The sequence below is a fragment of the Leptonychotes weddellii genome, chromosome 10 (assembly GCF_054177405.1).
Source record: "Leptonychotes weddellii isolate Sample4059 chromosome 10, ASM5417740v2, whole genome shotgun sequence".
Taxonomy (NCBI): Eukaryota; Metazoa; Chordata; class Mammalia; order Carnivora; family Phocidae; genus Leptonychotes; species Leptonychotes weddellii.
In genome coordinates, this window is record NC_138378.1 from 11,224,263 (window position 1) to 11,247,189 (window position 22,927).

The 22,927-nt window shown below is 39.1% G+C and overlaps 1 protein-coding gene across 2 annotated transcripts in view; it reads right to left on the minus strand.

Annotated features, from left to right (window-relative positions):
* Positions 1-672: 672 nt before the first annotated feature.
* The window catches only part of CSE1L (chromosome segregation 1 like), a 43,996-nt gene continuing 21,741 nt past the window's right edge, over positions 673-22,927 (minus strand). For both annotated transcript variants that reach the window (XM_006749750.3, XM_031020996.2), the window contains 19 exons: positions 22,466-22,573; positions 20,759-20,851; positions 17,627-17,794; positions 17,368-17,497; positions 15,752-15,817; positions 15,127-15,329; positions 14,422-14,506; positions 12,659-12,720; positions 10,428-10,564; positions 9,195-9,298; positions 7,498-7,595; positions 5,864-6,014; positions 5,510-5,718; positions 5,014-5,111; positions 4,827-4,912; positions 4,173-4,254; positions 2,841-2,987; positions 1,821-2,052; positions 673-910 (listed from right to left, as the gene is read on the minus strand). In XM_006749750.3, the coding sequence (XP_006749813.1) occupies positions 821-910; positions 1,821-2,052; positions 2,841-2,987; positions 4,173-4,254; positions 4,827-4,912; positions 5,014-5,111; positions 5,510-5,718; positions 5,864-6,014; positions 7,498-7,595; positions 9,195-9,298; positions 10,428-10,564; positions 12,659-12,720; positions 14,422-14,506; positions 15,127-15,329; positions 15,752-15,817; positions 17,368-17,497; positions 17,627-17,794; positions 20,759-20,851; positions 22,466-22,573 (2,349 nt within the window). In that variant the 3' untranslated portion in view covers positions 673-820. The remainder of the gene's footprint in view (positions 911-1,820; positions 2,053-2,840; positions 2,988-4,172; positions 4,255-4,826; positions 4,913-5,013; positions 5,112-5,509; positions 5,719-5,863; positions 6,015-7,497; positions 7,596-9,194; positions 9,299-10,427; positions 10,565-12,658; positions 12,721-14,421; positions 14,507-15,126; positions 15,330-15,751; positions 15,818-17,367; positions 17,498-17,626; positions 17,795-20,758; positions 20,852-22,465; positions 22,574-22,927) is intronic.

Genomic DNA, 22,927 nt, shown 5'->3' on the forward strand with positions numbered 1-22,927 from the left:
AGGCTGTTACCACCAATCTGCAGATAAGACAGACACTCTCAAAAAGGGCAAACGTCTATGCAGTCTAACCTACGCAACAGCCTCGTGAAGCCAGCTAGGGCATCTCTCCCCGATCCACAGAGGGAACCATCTGGCCCAGAGTTCATGCTGCCATCTAGAAATGGGTCCAGAAAAGTTCTAATAGATAAGCCCCAAACCTTTATTAGTGTTCCCTTTTCCCTGGTAAGGAAAGACTGAGTTTGAATTTCAGTTATTTAAAGAAACTCATTATAACAGTATTAGCACCAAAAACCTGTCTTTAAGATGTTCTTAGATACATATTTGAGGGCTTTTTAAAAAAAAAACTTCTATTAGATTTAAAACTATGAAATGTGCATTTCTTGGCAAGTTACACCAGTGATTCTTTACTTATTCACATTTCCAATAAAAGCTTACGGAAACAGACAAAAATACAAAGGAGAGAAACACAAATGGCAATGCCTCAAAACAAAACAATTTAGTAACAGAAAAAAGTCTCCAGCTCAGTGTCCATCAGAATTTTAAAGTTATCCCAACAGTGCAAATGCTCAACTCATGATCATATACTGAACTAATACCTGTCCCTGGAAGCTGCAAACTGGAAAGTCACCCACTTCTATTTATGATCACACAAACCACCTAATTTGCTCAAGGTTCAGCTTAAAGCAACATTTAATATTCTTTACAAGATGGAATTTGTGACAAGTTCAAAAGGAAAACTTGCTTTAATGCAGCTGTGCTCAGACGTCTATGTGATTTCCTCAGAAACCATCCTTGGCTTAGCCAATCTGGAAAACGCAGGTCAAAGCAGTGTCACACTGGCCGCCTGAAGGTAGCCTTGGAGATACTGGAGCGCTTCCGCATTAAGGCTGGTGCTCACCATCGAGGGAACCTACAAGAGATGGGAAACATGCTGGTTCCTGGAGATCCTACTAAACCAACACAAGCCCCATCTTCTCCAGAACTGCCGTGTCTTGGGAAGGGCAGTCCATCACCAGTGACTCTTGCAGAGATTCTCAAGGACCTCAATTGCTTTACACCTTCAGAACTGGATAGGTCTAAAAAGCAGATCCATAAGGAATTACTGCTGTTCAGTGTGGTAGTGGCATTGTGGGGATTAAAAAAAAAAGTCCTTATTGGTTAGCAATGCATAATTAAGTACATATAGGTGAAATGACATCATGCCCAAGGAGAAACACATGCAACAAGAATGGCAGAACACTGGTACTTTTTGAAGGGTCTGTATGTGAAGGTTCATTATGCTGTTTCTATGTGTTTGAAGTTTTCCATAATGAAACATTGAAAAATATACATTTTCTCCAATAATCTAGAAGACTCTGTAAAAGGTGCTAGATAATGCAACTCTACAACCATTATGTTTACTCCATGATCCAATATTTGAGTATGCTGCAGTTAAAAAAAAAAATGCCTACATTTTAATAGAAGAGTGATTTCAATCTGGGAAATAAATACATTTCTATTCAAAAGGTTTTAGAGTGCCTGGCTGGCTCAGTAGGAGCCAGCGACTCTAGATCTTGGGAGTTGTGAGTACAAGCCTCATGTCAGGTGTAGAGATTACTTAAATAAATAAATAAAACGTAAAAAGTGTGTGGGGGAGGTGTGAGGGAGTTTTATCCCCTGCTTTGTCCTTATTCCAAAAGTCATTTGCTTAAAATCTACTTCTAGCACATCATTTTAACGAAAGAAAATTAAGGCCTAACTATAGGCACCAGCATAACTCCTACCTTCTTGCCTTCCCAGAAAGGGGTTTATTCATCAGAGTTCCTGGACAACACACTTACCCTTCCTGGACAGGCGGTAGACAGCTTGTGAAGTGACTGTGCCAGGTGAATTTTGGGATTGTTCACCATCTGACCTACAGGATCATGCTCTTTTTTCCCAGCAAATGCCAACTGTGAGAAGGCGGTCTGATACCCTGGTGTATCTTCTATGTCAATAAAATGTTCTTCATCAGGAATGGTATCATCTTCAGGTAACTCAAAAAGGCCAATCAGAGACTGTAATAAAGGAGTCCTGGATTTGAAGCAAGCAAGCAGACAAAAGATAAAGTGAATACTTCTGAAGATCTAAACAAAAAGCAGCAATTCCTCAGAGACACAAATGATAGAGGCACAGTCTCAAGAGCTGCAAGGGACCTTTGAAATGGGATGGACATCAGTTCTTACACGTATCCTCCAAAACCACTCTTAACTTCTTTTTGGCCACGGCACGCCAATTTCCCTTTTGGAAACTACTCCATCCCCAGAGCTGTCCAGCTGGCTGTGTGACCCACTGGCCAAGAAGGCCATGTGACTGAAGCCAAACCAGAGATTCACTGCTGCCAGAAGTTAGTTAGAAGAAATAGGCCTCGAATCATCAGATCCTTTTCTGGAAGAGGGTGCCTGAGTGAACCCAAAATGAGGCAAGGTTCCTGAGAGCAAGAGGTCAAGAAAAGCCAGGAATACCAGTCATGGAGCACAAGCACATAAGATCCTCTTTTAGCCTATTCAATTTCTCCACTTAAAGATTTAAGCCAACTTAGCTGAGTGTCTGTCATGAACATTCCTAGAGATCCTGTAGACCAGCAACGTTCACCAGATTCTCAGAGGGGGCACATGAACCCCCTCTGATAAAGTTAAGAATCGGGAAACATCTTTCTAGACCCAGAAGGACCCACATGTCCTGTCTTGGATCTGATGGTTGCTAGTGGAGAACCTGACATCAGAACCCAATTCTCAGCCCTCAGGACAATAAGCTTGTTTAATTTTGCAGTCATAAGGGAAGGAAGCTGTAATTCCCAAAAAGTTTGGAGTACTACTTACCATAGCTTGGTATACTCTGTGTCCATCATTGGGGGACATTCTGTTAGTAATTTCGTTATGCCAACCGCACAAATCTTTTTCTCTACATTTCCAGATACTTTCTGAATTTCAGGAATAATGATTTTTTCCAAAACCATGCCAAACATTCTATTAAAATAAAATATTAGACTATCACTATAATTAAACTGTGAAATGCTTATTAGATGTTACTTACACTGACTCCTTAGGGATATAATAAAATCCAAAATAACAGAGCTACTATTTTTGGTCAACTGAATGGCAGAGACCTAGAGACGACAAAGCAAAAATGAAACCTCAAACTTCGGCCCTGTGGCCAAGTGCTGCTAACAACTTCTGTGAAATACTAAAGTCTGTGCTCATGTGGAATCTTCACAACCGCTTTTCTGTCACTTTTTTAATTACTCAAATCTTTGAAAAATTAGAAATTAGATAAGAGAAAGAAGAAAAAGAATTACCCATCACCACCCCACTATCCAGTTTTAACATTACTGGATTATAAACTTCCCAACTTCCTATGCTTACGTATCTGTAAGGATATAAATGTTAATGACTATATTATAAAAATTATTTAGCCACCTATCTGTTGTTGCAAACATCCTAAGAGCAATACCAAACGATGTAAAATCCTCAGTTTCTACTTCACTAAAATTACCTGAAGTGGAAATAGTGGATATCAAAGATACTGGACATTTTAATACTCTAGGTATTATTTTTTGCTTTATAGAAAGATCACACCGGTTTACCCACTAGCAGTTCATGAAACTGATTTCCTCACAAATCTCTACAGCTGAAAAGCATATATTCTGGTACTACTTTTTCAGGCTAATTCATTTTTTTCATCTCAGTCAGTCTGGAATTTTTTTGATATAATACCAATACGGGGATCTCACTTGAGTTTTTTTCTTCAAATTGTTCTCTATCATTTCTATCCTTCCTTTCCCTATGAAATGGGAAATACCATCTAACTACATTCTTTTTATGTACACTAAGTGAAAAGCAAAGACTTTCATCTGAAAAATCACACTACTGGCCTTAACAAAGGCAGGCTCCTGGAGACAACCCCAACCATCCAGAATCACACAGAACACTGGCTGTGTAGAAGGCAGCGGGGGGAGTTAGAAAAATGTTTGCAGGGATTTTCTTCTTTGCAACTCAACAGTCCTAAGAATATTTTGAAAACCACAAAGATACATAGCTCCACCAAAAACTATAAAACCATCTATAAAATAGAAATACTGGTTTGTGCTAAAAGCAGTCAATTTTTTTGTGCTTTAAATAACAAAATACAGTAAGTAATAAAAACAAACTTACTTTGGTTGTATGCCATCAAATATTTCTTGCAGTGCCAGCGCCCCATATTTTATGCAATACAAATTAATAAAGACTAAGAAGCCTGTTGAAAGGAGATGCAGAATATCAATACAGAGGCCTCAGTGCACTAAACAAGTGATTCAGCACAAGTCTGCCACGTGAAATAGTCATAATCATTAAAATCAATGGGTAACTTTGGGATCAATATTCCCTTTATTATACAATTAACATACAGTATAGACAAAAAATGTTTTGATATCTAAACTTAAGACACTAACCTTTGGAACACAATATATTTGAAAGTGACTTACTATTTGGAGAATACAAACATCTTAAAATATTTTATAGAAAAAGCTTAAAACGTTTATATGTAACCATAAAGGCTAAGGGTTTTAGCTACTTTCCTTCCTTATTTCTGTAAGAAGAGCCAAATGATTTTACTTTTTTTTTTTTTCATATTTTATTTATTTATTTGACAGAAAGAGAAAGAGAGAGCATAAGACAGGGGGAGAGGCAGAGAGAGAGGGAGAAGCAGGCTCCCCACCAAACAGGGAGCCCAGTGTGGGGCTCGATCCCAGAACCCTGGGATCATGACCCTAGCCAAAGGCAGACACTCAACCGACTGAACCACTTAGGCGCCCCAGTTTTACTTACTCTTGATAAACTTTGTTGTTTTGGAATTCTGAAGTCTTTGGAATAGTAGAATGAAGATTTGCTTCCTGTACTGATCAACGGACTCACTAAAGAAGTGAATAAAACCAACAATGTATCAAGTCAACATCTTCTGAGTACCCAACAGTCCTTGAGTAATCTATACAGTGAGGGTTATACTCATACTCACGGAGGCATGTGCTCTATTATACTGTTTAGAAGATAAAAACCTTGGTGGTCATTGGCTTTGGATGCAATTAGCTTCTGGAAGACACCTAATAACCCAGGCTACAACAAATTAGATCAAATAATACTCCGTTAAAGAGGCAAGGATTAACTGTTCCGAAAGTTACACTTTAAGCAGGTGATGTTTTGGAAAAGGGTGCATGCTGTAATAATTAGCGTTTTCACTTTTGTTCCTACTTCTGAAGTATAGTCAGAAAATATCCCATCACAATAAGCCTTAAAGTTAAGTTCCTGAAATTAACCTATTTGGCTCTATTTTTTTTATCTCCTACCATGGAGATAATTAAAGGATACCTAATTGTAGTAAAATATACATTAATATTTTCTAATAACTACTTTGTTACATTTATTTTACTTAAGAATTTTTAAAACTCCACCATCCTCAGTTTCTCTCCGCTACCTTATAAAATGACAATGACATCAAAATAAATCCCACTCACAATTTTGTCAGCCGCAGCACTTGCTATCGTGTTTGAACCGCGTTCCAAGAACGCTTGGAGAAGCCTCACCAGAGCAGGGATATTTCCTGTTCTTTCCCAAAGCACTGGCTGAAGGAGATGAGGAAATAAGGCCATGTAAGAAGACGGGATATCATTTTTGTGTGTTTCCAGAAGCAAAGACATCACTTGAAAGACGTATGGAATAAATTCTGTTGATAAAAGTAAGAACAGAGCTGTCAGCTTCATAACTAATGGCTCCCACAAAAAGGCACATACCTCACAGGCAGGCTCCATTTTATTAGCCACTTTAATAGTTTTATTCAGTAAGAAAGAAAATAACTTCTTTCAACTTACCTTGTACATCATTTTGTAAAATTTCAGTAAACACCAGAAACAAAGCCTCCTCAAAATTTACAACAGCAGCAGGATTAGCTTTACAAGTTATTCTTATGGACAAACATATCGCTTCAAACATGTAGTGATTAAAGTGAGGTTTGCTTGGATTCTGAAATTAAAAACAGAAAGCTTACCACCACTCTCCAATAATCCAAGTGACTGTATTAAATATCTAAAATAAAACACACACACCAATCCCTTCTAAAACACACTGAGAGGCCATCTTTTAAAAAAATCAGTACTAAAAAAAAAAAACCTCAATTACACTTGCCTACATATATGTTAAAGTTTTATATGGACTTTAAAATTCAGAAAATAAAACAATACTCACTAATGCCTATTTCTATTTTCTTTTCTTTTTTTAAAGATTTTATTTCTTTATTCATGAGAGACAGAGAGAGAGAGAGGCAGAGGGAGAAGCAGGCTCCCAAGGAGCAGAGAGCCCGATGCGGGACTCGATCCCAGGACCCTGGGATCATGACCTGAGCCGAAGGCAGACACTTAACCATCTGAGCCACCCAGGCGCCCATTTTCTTTTCTTTTAATGGACAAAAGTCCACTATGAAAAATAAGTCACAGGCAGAGGACTCCACGAGCTTCAGTGTTCCCAGCGCTATAAGGAACTTGTCTGAAAGCCACGTGCTCCCCCAGAGCCAACCCTGTAAGCACTGCTGGAAGAAACGAGCAGGGACGTGTATGACCAGGCTGTGCCTTTAGCCTTGTGTGGGACCTTAGGCAAGCCTTAACCTCTATGGGTCTCAATGTCTGTACCTCCAGAGTGGCACTCCTTTCTATCAGTGGTTTTCAATTTTCAAAGCAACATAACCCTATTTTCCATCAAACGAAGTCCTTCTTGGAAGGCTACCATATGAAGTTGATGAACTTAGAAGTTTGGGGCGGGGGACAGTGGAAGACCCAAGGTCTCTTCTCTCTAAATCCCCCAAGGCCCAAAGCAGTCCAACACCCTTACCAGAACTCAATGGGAAAATGATCACTGTTCTCCAAAGTCCCTGTAATAGTTCTATACATTTATTTCCTTTCCATAGAGTAATTAGGAACAGGCATCTCAACAAGAATTTTGGCAGCCTTAAGCTGATTTTTATTTTCTAAATCTTAGTATTAATAAATATGAAATCAAAATATCTATAAAATTTTTGATCAAAGGAATGGACCTTACTTGGGGGAAATAAGAGTAAAGGAGACCAGACACAAGGGACTATATCATTTTATAAAAGTCTGAGTAGCCTTTTTTTTGTCCACTTGGTACAGAGCCTGCTTTCCTGCATCTAAGATCATTTCAGATCAATTACTTCTGTACTTTTTCAATTGTAGTCAATGAAACATGTTACTTTTTAAATGAGAATAATTCAAATGAAACATTTTAAAGTTTCTGGACCTACACTTATAAAGGCAAGTGCTGTAATGTCTCCAATCTAATATCTCCCCACACTTTTAAAAGGTACTTAACTGTTGGTCAGGAAGAATCCAGAGAACTTTTCCTAAGCCTGACCCACTGCCAGAGAGTTCTGAGGCTCAAACAGTTTGAAGCATAAGTTAAAAAGCAACTGTATTCTTAAAACTGGTCTTGTTACCTTACTAACAGCTAAAAGCTTCTGTGTAAGCTGAGTGATGAGGGTGGGGATGTAGGGGATTATGGCTTCTTGTAGGAGGGAAAAACTTCTCATGATAGCTGTAAAATATAAAAAGAGCAAGAATAGTTAAAATTCAGAAAAAAAGAGTGATTACGAAAAAAAAAAAAGTCCACAGACTCACCAACAAAATTTTAAGACCTTTAAGCAACCCCCAGATAGCTCTCTATAAACAATCTAAATGTCCTTTCCTTTCAAAATTATGCCAAGGACTGACGACAAAATTTAGGTACTTTCAGAAAGCCTAAGGCTTAAAAGGAAAAAGGGACAGTAAGAAATAATAAATGACTAAAGAGGCAAACACTGAGCAGGAGGAAGTGGTAGAATGACAGGGGAAGGGGGGCAGTAGCTGGAAGAGAGAACAGTTTCCAGTCTCTTCACTTAGAAAATCAATGGCAAGTAATGTTTAGCCCTAGCCTAATGGACACATCACAGCCTACCAAAAACTGAGAGAAGACCATCTGTCCATCTCCCTCCAAAAGAGAGATTAGGAGCCCAAGAAAAATCTAAAAATACACATAAAGCTACGGAGGGTCCACACTACAAGAATACTGCTCATTAATAGCTGCCTAAAAACATCTGGCATGAGAGATACATTATTAAGCTAAAAAGGTACATAATTGTTTCTGCACAAGTAGAATAGATGTTTACCAAGCACAGCAGCTACTATGTATCAGGCACAGAGGATAGAAAGTTATCCTCTGTTGCCCCCTAAACTTGGCCATGTTTCTTCTCCCTCAGCCAGACTCACCTTCCAGCTAGCTAACCACTGCGTATCCCTCACTCCCTAGAGAAAACCGTCCCTGAGCTGGGGGGGTCAAGGGGTTTGAGGATGGGTCAGTGCCCCACCTCTGGGCTGGCAGAGTCTGCTGACTCACTCATCCAACAGTACTACTGAGAAGGTATGCATCCGGGTGCTCTCGCACACCCTAGGAACACAGTAATGAGACTACACGCCAGTTAACCTCACAGAGACAGACATTAAACAACAGCAGTCACGCATCACGACTGGGAGAAGTACGGTGCTGAAAACACAAATACATACCTAGATACACATATAAACACATGTACACACAGATACACAACATACCCCAGGGGGCCTGACCCGCCATCAGGGACAGTTTGTTTGAAAAGCATTTCCTAGGAGTCAGACGCAGCTAGGCTGCTGGAATGCAACAGTGACTGAGTCAGAGCGGTCACCATGACGCTCTCCTCCTGTGGCAGCGGGCAGGGGCTGACAGCTGCCTGTGTTCTTGGCAGTAGCTCTGCGGAGGCAGGATGCGTGTGCAGCCCAGCAAGTGCACCCGGGCTTCACGCCAAGACCTAGCCTAGCATCTAGCAAGCCATCAACAAAAGTCTCGTCTGATCTCTGCCCTCGACAAAATCAATCTAGGTAAAGAAAAAGGGAGTTTGCTACTTTAACAAGAGGAGCTCTATACCAAACTAGGGTAAATTTTTTTCTGAAAATACCATTAACAGTAAACAAAAGGTTTTCCATTTAAAAATAATCTAAACCTACCTAATGCTTAGCCCACAGTATCTGGTTCATAGACTACGTAACCTAAAGTACAACTCAGAGCATTCGCCCCTGTAATCGGAGATGGGGTTCTTATAGTCTATACACCAGGGAAACGGCCTACCTTTCATAATATATTCATTTTCTGAAGAGCCAGGAAGTGTGAGAGCTTTGAAAAGGTTTGTTAGCAGAATCTCAACAAACGGTGCGATTTCTGCGGCTGTAAAGCTATAGATGAAAAAACAGCTTTCAGTCACTGCCAACTCTTGAGCTGATCACTCTGGAATACCCTTGGGCAACCACTAAATCACACTTCTTGGCATAAAAGCTAGCCATCTCCCACCACTGACAATCAACAGACAGCTTAGGAAAGTAACTGTTTACATGTGTTCATGTAAAATTCCTAAAAAGGCACATCTGGGATCAAACACAAACCAAAATCCAGGCAAACCTGACATCATCTAAAGCTGTTCAGGTCACCCTTGGGTCATACCCATCCTCACCGAGAATAGAGCTCAGACTCGGGGTCTCAGTCATTTGCTTTTCCTGGAGCAGGTACATAAATTCTGCATTGAGTTATGGGCCTGAAGACAGGTACTGGTTTGACTCACCTCAAAGGATGTCCTTTCAACCCTTAATTGGCTCTAAGAATATCTGCACTTCAAGTTCTTAAAGAAGAAAAGAACCTAGAACTGTTTTCCATCTCTTACCCAAAGCTCAGTTTCAAGAAATAACACTGCTGAAGAATGGCCTGAAAGACACGCAGACCGTCCATTCCCCTACATTGTCTCCTTGGCTCAGGCCAGAAGAACTACTGTCTGGGATCCTAGGGAATTATTTTCACTCAGTTGTGTCCTATCTCCACACGGGGTAATAATGCAAAAACGGCCACGTAAAAACAACTTTGTTGCATGATGTTGCAAGAACACCCCCTTAATGAAGGCCCATTTCTGAGTTGCCTTCTAAGTAACTGTTTAATTTTAATCTCAAGGACACTGAAAATTTTAACTTACCAAGTTGCCCTCTATGCCTTGGTTGCAAGGAGACAGCACACAAATTGCAGGAGTTTCCTTAACTCCTGTACAGGATCCTTGGACACACATTTCTTTTTAGAATCTCACCCCATTATTTTCCTTTGCTCCAATTTCCTATTTAACTTTTTGTCATAATGTATCTATTTTTAGCATACGACCTCATCCTTTTGGACTGAGACAGAATTATTAAATGAGGGAAAAGTACACATTTATTTTTCAAACTAATGACATTATGAATATAGTCAAAGAGAACTTTGAGCAGCACAAAACAGTTCCCCACCCTAAGCTGAAAAAATAAAAATTGTTTAGAATCAAATACTTACAGAGTGGTGTTGTTCGGCCCTCTCATGGTAAACAGCCTCTCAAGAGCATGTGCTGCATAAGTATGAACAACAATACTTTCAGCTTGAAGGTGATTAATCAAGAGAGGAATAGAGACTAAAAGATGTTCTTTTGGTACCTGAAAAACACAATAATGTGCATGCTTTAAGTCAATGATGCAACCTTAGAAGGGCTTGCTGATTCTGGAAAGTGTGTTTTTTTCAGCTGTTACAATGGGAGACGATACGGATGAGAAATCAAACTTCTACCTCCATGTAATGGCTCAATTCACATTCACAATTCTCTTTCTCTGAGCATTAAACTATGGTTAGAGGAAAACCTTGCAGATAAAAACACACATCATGAAATAGTACTATAATGGACAAGCAAACTAAGATTTCATTAATATTAAGAACTACACTTTTCACTAGCAGGTATTTCTTGGAAAAGTCATTTAAGCTGTCTGTGCCTCATTTTCTCTTCTAAAAAAAGGGGTGGTGCAAAAATAAGAATACTAATCTTCATTAGAAAATTCTAGGGGCGCCTGGGTGGCTCAGCCAGTTGAACGTCCGACTCGATCTCAGGTCAGGTCTTAATCTCAGGGTTGTGAGTTCAAAGCCCTGTGTTGGGCTCCATGCTGGGTGTGGAGCCTATGGAAGGGGAAGGTGAAGGGGAAGGGGAGTAAGGAAAGGGAAGGAAAGAAGGAAGGAAAGGGAAGGAAGGAAGGAAAGGGAAGGAAGGAAGGAAGGAAAGGGAAGGAGAAGGAAGGAAGGAAAGGGAAGGAAAGAAGGAAGGGAAGGAAAGGAAAGGGAAGGAAGGAAGGAAAGGGAAGGAAGGGAAGGAAGGAAAAGGAAGGAAAGGAAAGGAAGAAAGAAAGAAAAAAGAAAGAAACATCTAAAAATTTAGAATTCCCATCCATTACTCTTTAAAATAGAGCAGCTTCAGGGAGCCTGGGTGGTGCAGTCGGCTGAGTATCTGACTCTTGATTTTGAGACAGGTGGTGGTCTTGGGGTCATGACACTGAGCCCCGCATCGGGCTCCGCGTTTGGCACAGAGTCTGTTTGACACTCTCTCTCCTTCCCTCTGTGCCCCCCCACCCCCCCCACACATGTGCGCTCAATCTCTCTCTCAAATAAATAAATCAATCTTTTAAAAAATAAAGCAGAGCAGCTTCACAAGGTTGCATGTAACCCTTGTAAATACATGCCAAAGACATAAAAATTATAAATCAAGAAATTATAAACTGGATAGTCTTATGATGGGGATACCACACAACTATTAAAAAATGAACTACATCTACTAAAATGAGTACGTCTCAAAAACAATATCAAGCACAGTAAAAAAAGACAACATGTGTAGAACAAACCTATAGCATACCATTTATATAAATAAAAAAAAATTTTTTTTTTTAAGATTTTTTATTTATTTGAGAGAGAGAGAGACAGCAAGAGAGGGAACACAAGCAGGGGGAGTGGGAGAGGGAGAGGAAGGCTTCCACTGAGCAGGGAGCCCGATGTGGGACTCGATCCCAGGACCCTGGGATCATGACCTGAGCCGAAGGCAGACACCCTAACGACTGAGCCACCCAGGCGCCCCTATATAAATAAAATTTTAAACCTATGGAATACTACAAAACTTTTGTGGAAACAAGTATGTAACAAAACCATAAACACACGAGAATGCAAACAGCTAAAAGTACAATGTGAAAAACTTCTGTAAGATAAATGACAGGTTTCTCCAACAAATAACAGGCATATGAAAGGGGAGGAGACCTCTGTCATCAAATAAGAAACAAGACACAGGGGTGCCTGGCTGGCTCAGTACGTTAAGCATCTGCCTTTGGCTCAGGTCATGATCTTAGGGTCCTGGGATCAAGCCCTACGTTGGGCTCCCTGCTCAGTGAGTCTGCTTCTCCTTCTGCCCCTCCCCCCTGCTAATGCACACTTTCTAATAAATAAATAAAATCTTAAAAGAAAGACAAGACACATAATCAACCATAAGCAATGTGTGTACCTTGTTCGGATCCCCATTTTTTATGAAAATCACTGTATAATGATTATTTTTGAGACAAAGGAGAAAATTAAGCATGGTCTGGAATCCTAAGTTCTTAAGAAGTTATCATTCTGTTAGATGTGGATGTCAAGAAGGACTGCATAGAAGGGAAGAGAGGCTGGTATACAATAAAACTTAAGAGATTAAATGGCATATAACACATAAATCAAAAGCTACTTACTTGATTCCTAAAAATCATAATGTATTTGATACCATCAGCTTTAAGGACAGGAAATTCATTCACTATTAAAAAAATAAAACCATAGTTATTTAAGTGCTCAGGACTATTACGCCCAGATTGGCAACATTATCAGATTTTTGAAACAGTTTTGGTAACCATAATGTCAAATAATTGAAGCTGATTTAATTATATAAAGATCTACTATGTAGCTATTCGTTCTGGTAAGATTATGATTAATTTTTTTTTCCTTTTGTAAGTTTCATTACAAATGGACATGCACTTACTACTTACATTAATTGAATAAAAATGATTTAGACCACAAGCTAATAACCATATATCATCTTTTAGCTAGAAGTGAAGCTATTCTGAATCAAAAACATGTCTCTCAGGCTGGGATTTGCTTTAATATATGTGCTGCCAAAGCAAGCACTGGCTGGGATTTCCTTTAAACTGCTCTAATGGTGGGAAAATAAGTTAGTGAAAAAAGAATACTGATCAATTACTTAAAATTCTTAAAGCCAGATGACAGTAACACATGGATGTCCATTACAATATTCTCCCTCTTAGTATATTTAAAATTTCCTTACAAAAAGCTTTTTTATTTTTTTAAAAAGTAGGCCCCATGCCCTGCATGGAGTCCAACATGGGGCTTGAGCTCATGACCCTGAGATCAAGACGTGAGCTGAGATCAAGAATCAGACACTTAACTGAGTGAGCCACCCAGGTGCCTGCCATACAAAAAGTTTTTAGAAAGGGAATATATAATGTATATACTTTCATACATAGGAAGTTATCCGGGCGCCTGGGTGGCTCAGTTGGTTGGGCGACTGCCTTCGGCTCGGGTCATGATCCTGGAGTCCCTGGATCGAGTCCCGCATCGGGCTCCCTGCTCGGCAGGGAGTCTGCTTTGCCCTCTGACCCTATCCCCTCTCATATGTTCTCTCTCATTCTCTCTCTCTCAAATAAATAAATAAAATCTTAAAAAAAAAAAAACAACATAGGAAGTTATCCTTAATTATCAGTTTGAAGTACTTTAAATTTACTTCAATTTTTAAGATTACATTTTTTAAATGAGAAGGGAAAGAAAACTGAAGTATAATTCCTAGAGTATGCACCAGCCTAACAAAGCTGAGCTACAATTTCATCTTAGTTGTTCCTATTTTCCTTTTATACAAGCAACATCTTCTTTAAAGAAAGTTAATTTCAACAGTGCAAGATCTGGGGAAACCATTTGAGATTTTATTCAATACAAGAAGTAACTGCAGAGACGCCTGGGTGACTTATTGGGTTAAGCATCTGCCTTCAGCTCAGGTCATGATCTCAAGGTCCTGGGATTGAGCCCCCCTCTCCCTGCTCAGCGGAGAGTCTGCTTTTCCCTCTGCTCGTCCCCCTGCCCATTTCTCTCTCTCAGATAAATAAAATCCTTAAAAAAAAAAAAAAAAAAGGAATAACTGCCCCAAGGACAGGAGCCAATTTTTTGAGTATCACGGTGCTGTAGAGCCCCGATTATGACCTTATGACTTTTGCCATGTTACTTATTTTGTAGTATAAAATAACAATGCAGGGGTGCCTGGCTGGCTCAATCAGTAAAGGATGTGAATCCTGATGTTCAGGGTCTTGAGTTTTAGCCACACGTTGGATGCAGAGATACTAGATACTAGTATCTTAAATAGTAAGATTTAAACTAGATACTTAAAAAACAAAAACAAAAAAAAACACTCAAGTAAAAAGTAAGTGGCATAAAAAATTTTTCACAAACTCACCATTAGCTGATTTTAAATCAGGGAGAATGTGATTCACAAAGAACTCAGTCAGGTTTACAAGTTCATTTGCTTGTGTAATTCCATGCTGAAAAACAATTTTTAACAGGGTAAATGACATGAAATACCTGTATACATCTGATACAATCTATCACATAGGAAATTTAGGCAACTTTTAAAAAACAGGTTATGGGGCGCCTCGTTGGCTCAGGTGGTTGAGCGTCTGACTCTTGATTTCAGCTTGGGTCATCATCTCAAGGTTGTGATGCCTGAAGCCTGCTTAAGAGTCTCTCTCCCCTTCTCCATTTGCCCCTCACCCCCCTCTAAAATAACAAACAGGTTACAAATGGAGATGAACACTTCAAATCACAAACTGCTTAAATATAAAAAAACCAAGACTATTTTAATAGACAATAAAGAAATCTCCCTAATTTAAGGAACAGCTAAATTTAAATTAAGCACATTATATACACCAAGTCTCAGCTAAGGGAAACAAATGTGGTATCTATCAGTTTTCTATCCATAAGAAAATAAAGTGCTTAATATATCAATGTAAAATCATCTTGGGAGACTATATGAATTCGAATCGGAACTAACAGGTTATCTAGCAAAGTAGGCTGATCATTAGAAATGTATTACTTCTTTCTGATTTCTGTGATTACCACACCAAGTCTATTTTAAAAACAAAACTATATTGAAAAGATTCACCTTCTGTGTTTGGGCTTTTGATGCCAAAGATGTCACTAGGTAAATGGCTGCATCTTTGTGTTTCCAGTTGACAGATGGGTTTTTTGCATATTCTTGCAGCATGGAATTAACATAACCAGAAAAGATTCCTGTCACAGGTCCCTCAAAAAACTTGCACAATCCTCGTACTAGATCACAAGCGGCTCTGCGTCTAGTATCAATATCTATAAAATCAAAGGGAAATATGTCATAAAAGAAACAACCACAAACCAAGTGACCAAGATTATAAGGCAACAAATTGTCATCTGATCGCTCTTAGCAACATCAACAATGAAAAAGAACACTCTAAAAAAAAAAGAAAAAGAACATTCTTTTGTTCACAAGAAACACAAAATGGGAACTAAAAAGGATACAGTAGTAGTTACACACTAATAAGCACATAAAAAAGAGAAGGCAGATGATTCAACGTTGGACTCTACGCTCAAGCTCAGACAAGAGTCCTCTTTAAGGTGTATAAAGTTAGAGGAGGAAAGGCTTGGTTAAGACAGCATACTTACCCTGACTCCCACTCCTCCCCACAGTGACCAGAAAGAGCAACTTTAAAAGAGCCTTGCTATCAGACTAAGTTCAAAACCAAAATACATACCGGATCCTTCCAAATCTCTTCTTATGTACTCCTCAGAATTGTCTTCAAAGGCTTCTTCATCAGCGGCTACAAAGAGAGATGGCACTTCAAATAACCCCTCAAAAGACATGACAAAAGTCATTGTACTTTCACAGCCAAGTACACAGAAGACTATGTAGAACTGCCATGTTTTCCAGCAAAATGTTCCTTCCCAAAAAAACTTCATATATGTATATATGTATGTATATATATATATATACACACACACACATTTTTAAAAAGAAATTTATATGAGAGAGCACAAGCGAGAGAGAGAGAGCACAAACAGGGGCAGAGGGAGAGGGAGAAGCAGGCTCCCCGCAGAGCAGGGAGCCCGATGCAGGGCTCGATCCCAGGAACCCAGGGTCATGACCTGAGCCGAAGGCAGACGCTCCACGAATGAGCCACCCAGGTGCCCCTACTTCATATATTCTTTATCATTACTTAAGAGCAGCAAATGCCACCCTAAACTATTAGGTAACAGGTAATTCACACAGCTCACTTGTTCTAATGTGACCGTGTCCCCAGAATTGGACTTTACCAACCACCAACTTCAAAAAGTTGAATATTGGGGCCCAACCTAGAGATGTCAACTTTTATTCTGCTAGATAAGGACATTAAAAAAAACAAAGAGCCTGGGGCACCTCGATGGCTCAGTCGTTAAGCGTCTTCCTTCGGCTCAGGTCATGATCCCAGGGTCCTGGGATTGAGCCCCGCATTGGGCTCCCTGCTCCGTGGGAAGCCTGCTTCTCCCTCTCCCACTCCCCCTGCTTGTGTTCCCTCTCTCGCTATGTCTCTGTCAAATAAATAAATAAAATCTTTAAAAAAAAAAAAAGGGCCTAACAACTATAATCACCATTTCAGAAAAGTCATTTCAAACCAGACAAAGTAGGAGAGGCAATACCAAAATAAAGATCTGTCCTTTATAGTTTTATGAAAACACAAAAGGAAATAAAACCTCACATTGTATTGTCCTTAATTCCGCTTTTAGTTGCTGATAATTTGAGAACCACTGATCTAATGATTGTTTTGACATAAAACACAATTCCTTCCACATTTACTGCCTGTTCTTCCCAGCTGTAAGAAGGAAAGACAGTTTGTATACAAATATAGAGTCTTAGGGCTCTCTTAACCTTAATCAGAAACTGAGTGGGCTTCAGCTCTGCATTTAAAGGTTATCAATCACTTCTACACTCAACTGAACAATAGTTATTTGCCCCAGTGAAACACTAAATCAAACAATACCAAATTCTTTCCTAAACTGAGATCCTGGATGGTTTACTTTCTTCTCAATGTAACAGGAATATCTGTAGCCTTATTCAGTATTTCTGTGAAAAATGCTCTACAGTAGAAAACAGAGCTCATCCCAGCAACACTCACAAATGTCTTTTTTACCACTTTTTTCTCCTTCTGTCTTGGTTTAGAAAATAGGGAGCAAGTGACCTACAGGAAGTTTTAATTAGCAATAAAAAAAATTAGACTGCATTTATTATAAAAAGCAACAGGGAGCAGACTTAATAATAAATTTATACTAATACATGCTTTAAAAAAAGCAAGCTTTAATCTCCTGAAAAGGCTTCAAACTTCAGTATAATTACCTCTAAATTCCATGTTAGGCACAATAACCTTCTCACAGATACTCGTCAGCGTGCTCTGGTCCTCAAACAGATTCTTATAGTGGGGCCGCTCACAAACTGAAGCCAGAAACTGAATGGCGTTACTTACTAACTGGAATAAAACACAAAAATAGGTATTTTTTTTTAATAGGCATATTTTTAAGAGCAGAACTGAATCATTTATTAATTGGGGGAGGCAGGGAGGCAATGTCTTAATTATTTGTCTCCACCATCATCTTACCAAGTCATATTTAACCTCTTGACCTGTTGTAACTAGTAAATTCCAGATGGCTGTGACAAAACGAGGCAGGTACCGTTGAAATTCTTCATCATACTTCTGTGCATAGAGTGCAGCATTGTCACAAATCTGGGATTTTAAGAGCTCCAATAAGCCTGCTTCCTCTTCATCCTCACATAAGAAAAAACAGAAAACTCAAACATAAAACTTTAAAGTCACCATAAATACAGAGTAGCTGTAATTCCGTCAACTAAAAATAAAACCTAGGGTTGTAATCTACAACTATGCCATTGTCAGTGTATTCATTTAGTCTTTCAAATAAATAACAAATGAAATACTTATCATTTATTAATCACGAAGCGTAGCTCTCAAAGTTTTCAAATTAAATAGAGACTTTTCTTCTGGTTGCTGAAGTGCAAAATATTTACATATTCAATTGAAAATAATATAGAGAAACCTGAATGATAAAAGGCCGTATCACATTTTCCTTTGTAACATGGTCAGCTATACTGTCTTGCTATCTCCTCCCATAAGGTTCTCATTTCAAATACATTAAGATAAAATAATGCTATGGGATGGGGCACCTAGGTGGCTTAGTCAATTAAGCGTCTGCCTTTGGCTCAGGTCATGATCCAGGGTCCTGGGATCGAGCCCCGCATCGGACTCCCTGCTCCGCGATGAGCCTGCTTCTCCTTCTCCCTCTGCCCCTGCTCGTGTGCTATCTCTCTTGATCACTCGATCTCTCAAATAAATAAAATCATTAAAAAAATAATAATAATAATAATGCTATAGGATTCTCACCAACAATATTCTGGCTATAAAATATTAAACAGCAATCTAATTTAAGGGTCAAACTTATGGTCTGCAGGCCTGCTGCCTATTTTTGTAAGTAAAGTCTTATGGAAACACAGTCATGCTCATTCCTTCTTTACGTTTACACAATTTATAGTATTGCCTATGGCTGCTTTCATTCAACTACAACTGCAGAGCTGAGTAGCTGGAACAGAGACTGTACAGCCCACAAAGCCAAAAATATTTACCACCTAAACCTTTACAGGAAAAGTCTGCCAACCCCAATCTAAACCATGACAGTCATTTATATAATGATCTCTACTGTGATGGCAATCCATAAACACCTTTTGAGCTGTACTATGTGCCAAAGAACTCAAAGTTAGAAGAGAGAACAGGTGGTTCCTCAAGGCATAAATGTAAGGGATATTACACAGTGAGAGGACATAAGGTAGTACCTGGTTAAATGGGCAAACAGCTCCCTGTAAGAATCCTAGGTGAAAAACTTCCTTTAGACAGAAGTGTGAAGACAAGCTTTGTTTTCTAAGGGCATCGTTTTTTTCCTACTGGACTGAAAGAATTATTTCATGGGGGCCATATCTTTTTTGTTGCTTTTTAGTTGGTAAATCCCAGACAAAATTTGCTGCACACCCACAGAAACAATTCTCTCTCTGCATCCTACTCCCAAAAACTGATTTGAATCACCTGGTCTAATTTTATCTGAAACGAAAGCATTCTTAATATTTTGCTTTTTAAGTTTTTTGTTTCTTGGAAAAAAGAATATAGATTGTAAATCTATTAATATAGAATATAGATTGTAAGTCTATTAATAAACAAGTAAATGATAACACAAAGTGCTATGATGAAAAGTACATATTACAAAACCCAGACCAGAAACTTTAACACATTACAAACCTTCATAATGTCCCCACGTTTCCATGCTGTACTGACTTTTTAAAAAGAGGCTACTGGTACAAAGGTTTAAGTTTTCTTAATATTTTCAATGATAGCTTTCTATTTCATAAAATGTTCACGGTGTGAATACTCTTGAGGCTTTACTTTCAATCTTGTAAAGAAATAGCATCCTCTAGGGGCGCCTGGGTGGCTCAGTCGTTAAGCATCTGCCTTCAGCTCAGGTCATGATCCCAGGGTCCTGGGATCGAGCCCCACATTGGGCTCCCTGCTCTGCGGGAAGCCTGCTTTCCCTCTCTCACTCCCCCTGCTTGTGTTCCCTTTCTCGCAGTGTCTCTGTCAAATAAATAAAATCTTAAAAAAAAAAAAATAGCCTTCTCTATAAATTGTGAATCTACCTATGCCAGGCCACAATAAGGCTAACTCTGTGTGCTAAAAATAACCAAACATAAACTGAATTTAAATAAAAAATAATTTTTTTAAAGATTTTATTTATTTGACAGAGAGAGAGACAGCAAGAAGGGAACACAAGCAGGGGAGTGGGAGAGGGAGAAGCAGGCCTCCCGCTGAGCAGGAAGCCCGATGCAGGGCTCGATCCCAGGACCCTGAGATCACGACCCAAGCCAAAAGCAGGTGCCTAATGACTGAGCCACCCAGGCACCCCTAAATAAAAAATAATTAAAAAAATAACAACCAAACACAGAACATCCCACATAATCAAATATTACTTATATTCTTGGATTCTACCTACTAACAGTGCAAGAGTAAAAAAATTTTTAGGAACCAAAATTTAAATGTTCAGTAGAACATGCAACTCTCGATCTCTGGGTCCTGAGTTTGAGCCCCATGCTGGGCACAGAGTTTACTTAAATAAACAGGAGCGCCTGCGTGGCTCCATTGGTTGAGTATCTGCCTTTGGCTCGGATCATGATTCCCACATCGGGCTCCCTGCTTGGCGGGGAGCCTGCTCCTCTCCCTCTGCTGCTCCCCCTGCTTGTGCTCTATGTCAAAAAGATAAATAAAATCTTTTAAATAAATAAAATAAATGCTCTCGGGGCGCCTGGGTGGCTCAGTCGGTTAAGCCTCTGCCTTCGGCTCAGGTCATGATCCCAAGGGTCCTGGGATCGAGTCCCACACATCAAGCTCCCTGCTCAGAAGGGAGCCTGCTTCTCCCTCTGCCTGCCGCTCCACCTGCTTGTGCTCACCGTCTGACAAATAAATAAAATCTTTAAAAATATAGAAATAAATAAAATAAAATAAATGCTCTCAAATAACGATTTCATTTTCTGAAGTCTAACTATATTCCAAGGTTTTCAGAGAGTACTTTTTATTTTACATTTTTAAAAACTGAGATCTAATCAAAATCTAATATTATATTTCAAACAATTCTTCAGTTAAAACAGGGATACCTGTGAACCATTTTTAAATACTTACATCAGTTTGTAGAAGCTTATTATCTAATGTCAAGAGGGTATGAAAATTATTCATCCAAGTTTCCATATTATCTTCAAAAAATTCAGGGAGGTCCTAAAGAATAAACACTGAATTGAGATTTTTGATTAAAAGCAATGTTATTCTAGTAAGCTTTGCCGCCATGCTAAACATTTCCCACATGCCTACAGCCTCAAGTTCACACTCCTCAGCCTGAGCCAACCATTAACTATTTGGACCAAGACTTCTTTATCCCAGCCGGGCCTGGCAGCTGAGTAAACCACTCTCTCTTTGGTTTATACGCTTTCAACTACAAATGATGCCACCTATTTCCTGTCCCAATCTAAACTCACTTATTCTTTCAAGGTCCAGCTAAGACTGTATGAAACTCGAGTGCTTACCACTATCTTCCTTTTCCTTTCTCAACTATCGCTTTTATTGTAAGATGACCACCAATTCAGACTTTTTGTCTTATATAGCTACGGATTTCCTGTGCCACAGTACTGCCTTTTTTTTTTTTTTTAAGATTTTATTTATTTATTTGAGAGAGAGAGAATGAGAGACAGAGAGCATGAGAGGGAAGAGGGCAGAGGGAGAAGCAGACCCCCCGCCGAGCAGGGAGCCCGATGTGGGACTCGATCCCGGGACTCCAGAATCATGACCTGAGCCGAAGGCAGTCGCTTAACCAACTGAGCCACCCAGGCGCCCCACAGTACTGCCTTCTTAATGAGGGATAAGCCACCCCAAGGATAAAGATTATGGCTCTTTCTTTGGTCTTCCAGACTATGCCTAACAAGTTATTAAGAGCCTCATCCTACCTGATTTCTAGGAAATAGAATTCAAAAGAAGATGTAAGCAAAAACAGTGATATCCTTTAAGTAAAACTTTCTCAAACCGGTGTCCAGATGAGCACTGATGTAGATATACCATTTTGGGCTGTTCATCTCCTATTCTGCCTATTCCTTTTGGAGAATGCTCTTCCTACCACTCTGAGTGCAATCATTTTATGAGGAGGAGGTCCAGGTACATGGCCCTGGCTATGAGCAATGAAAAGGCCAGACTGTTCCTCTTGCATCTCAGTATAGTAATCTGCACCATTAAGACCCCTCTTCTCATTCCTGGAACACTGAATCTTAAAGTAATGATTCAAGAACAAAAAGAATGGAGGCCACTATCTCAGTAGCAAGACAGTGACCAGGCATTTTCTACTAGAAGCCTATAGCTATGTTTCTTCTGAAATGCCACTGGTTCTTATACCTTCCAAAACCTGGTTTTTTAGTGTTCTGTCTCCCATTCTTCCAATAAAAGCCTTTTTGTGTAAGCTAGCCATAGACCTCTAACCAAAACACTGTTCCTCCAGTGTTAATATCCACTTAAATGAATAAAAGAGAAAGGTCTGAGAATATGATCTCCCTGTGTCTTCAATAATACAGTATACAAGGTGACTGTCCAAAACAGTGATTTAGGAAGTAGGGTCCTCTAAGTTATTAGACTATAAGAAAATGATACCTTTCCCCATGAAATGTCCTAGAAATATCTCTAGGAAGGACTATAAAATAGAACACTACTTGTAGGCAAAGAATGGGAGGAGAGTCAGAAAAAAACTAATTTCTTTCAGAAAAATCAATGCTGGCAAAGAAGTCTTTATTAATTGAAAACCTGTATATTTGACATCAAAGAATCAAAAGCAAGAAATATAACAAAACTTACCTGAAAGTTTAAACTGTAGAACAATTTTGAGATAAGGATCAGGGAAGAAAAAAGAATCCTTAGGGCAGAAGCATCATTTGCATGGGTACTGCAGAGTTCAATAGTGGCCTTAGGAAGGAATTTAGGGACATGGTTTTAGTGTACTGTAAACTTTAGTGAAACAGACTGAGACTACTTATATCCTCTCTGAAATTTGGCTTTTAAATAGTATACAGTCATTGAAGAGATTCTGAAAAATACGTTACAACAGTATATATTTTTAAATTGTCCATAACAGCACTACTAGAAGTCCAATGTTTAATATTTGGACCACATCCTTCCACTCTCCTTTGTGCATATAAATATATTACAAAACTTTCTTTATATGCTCTCATTAAATGATACCCCTGGCATCTGAACTGCTTCCAATTATTTGTTATTCTAACTGCAATAAACAGGCTTATCTATAAAACTATGCACACC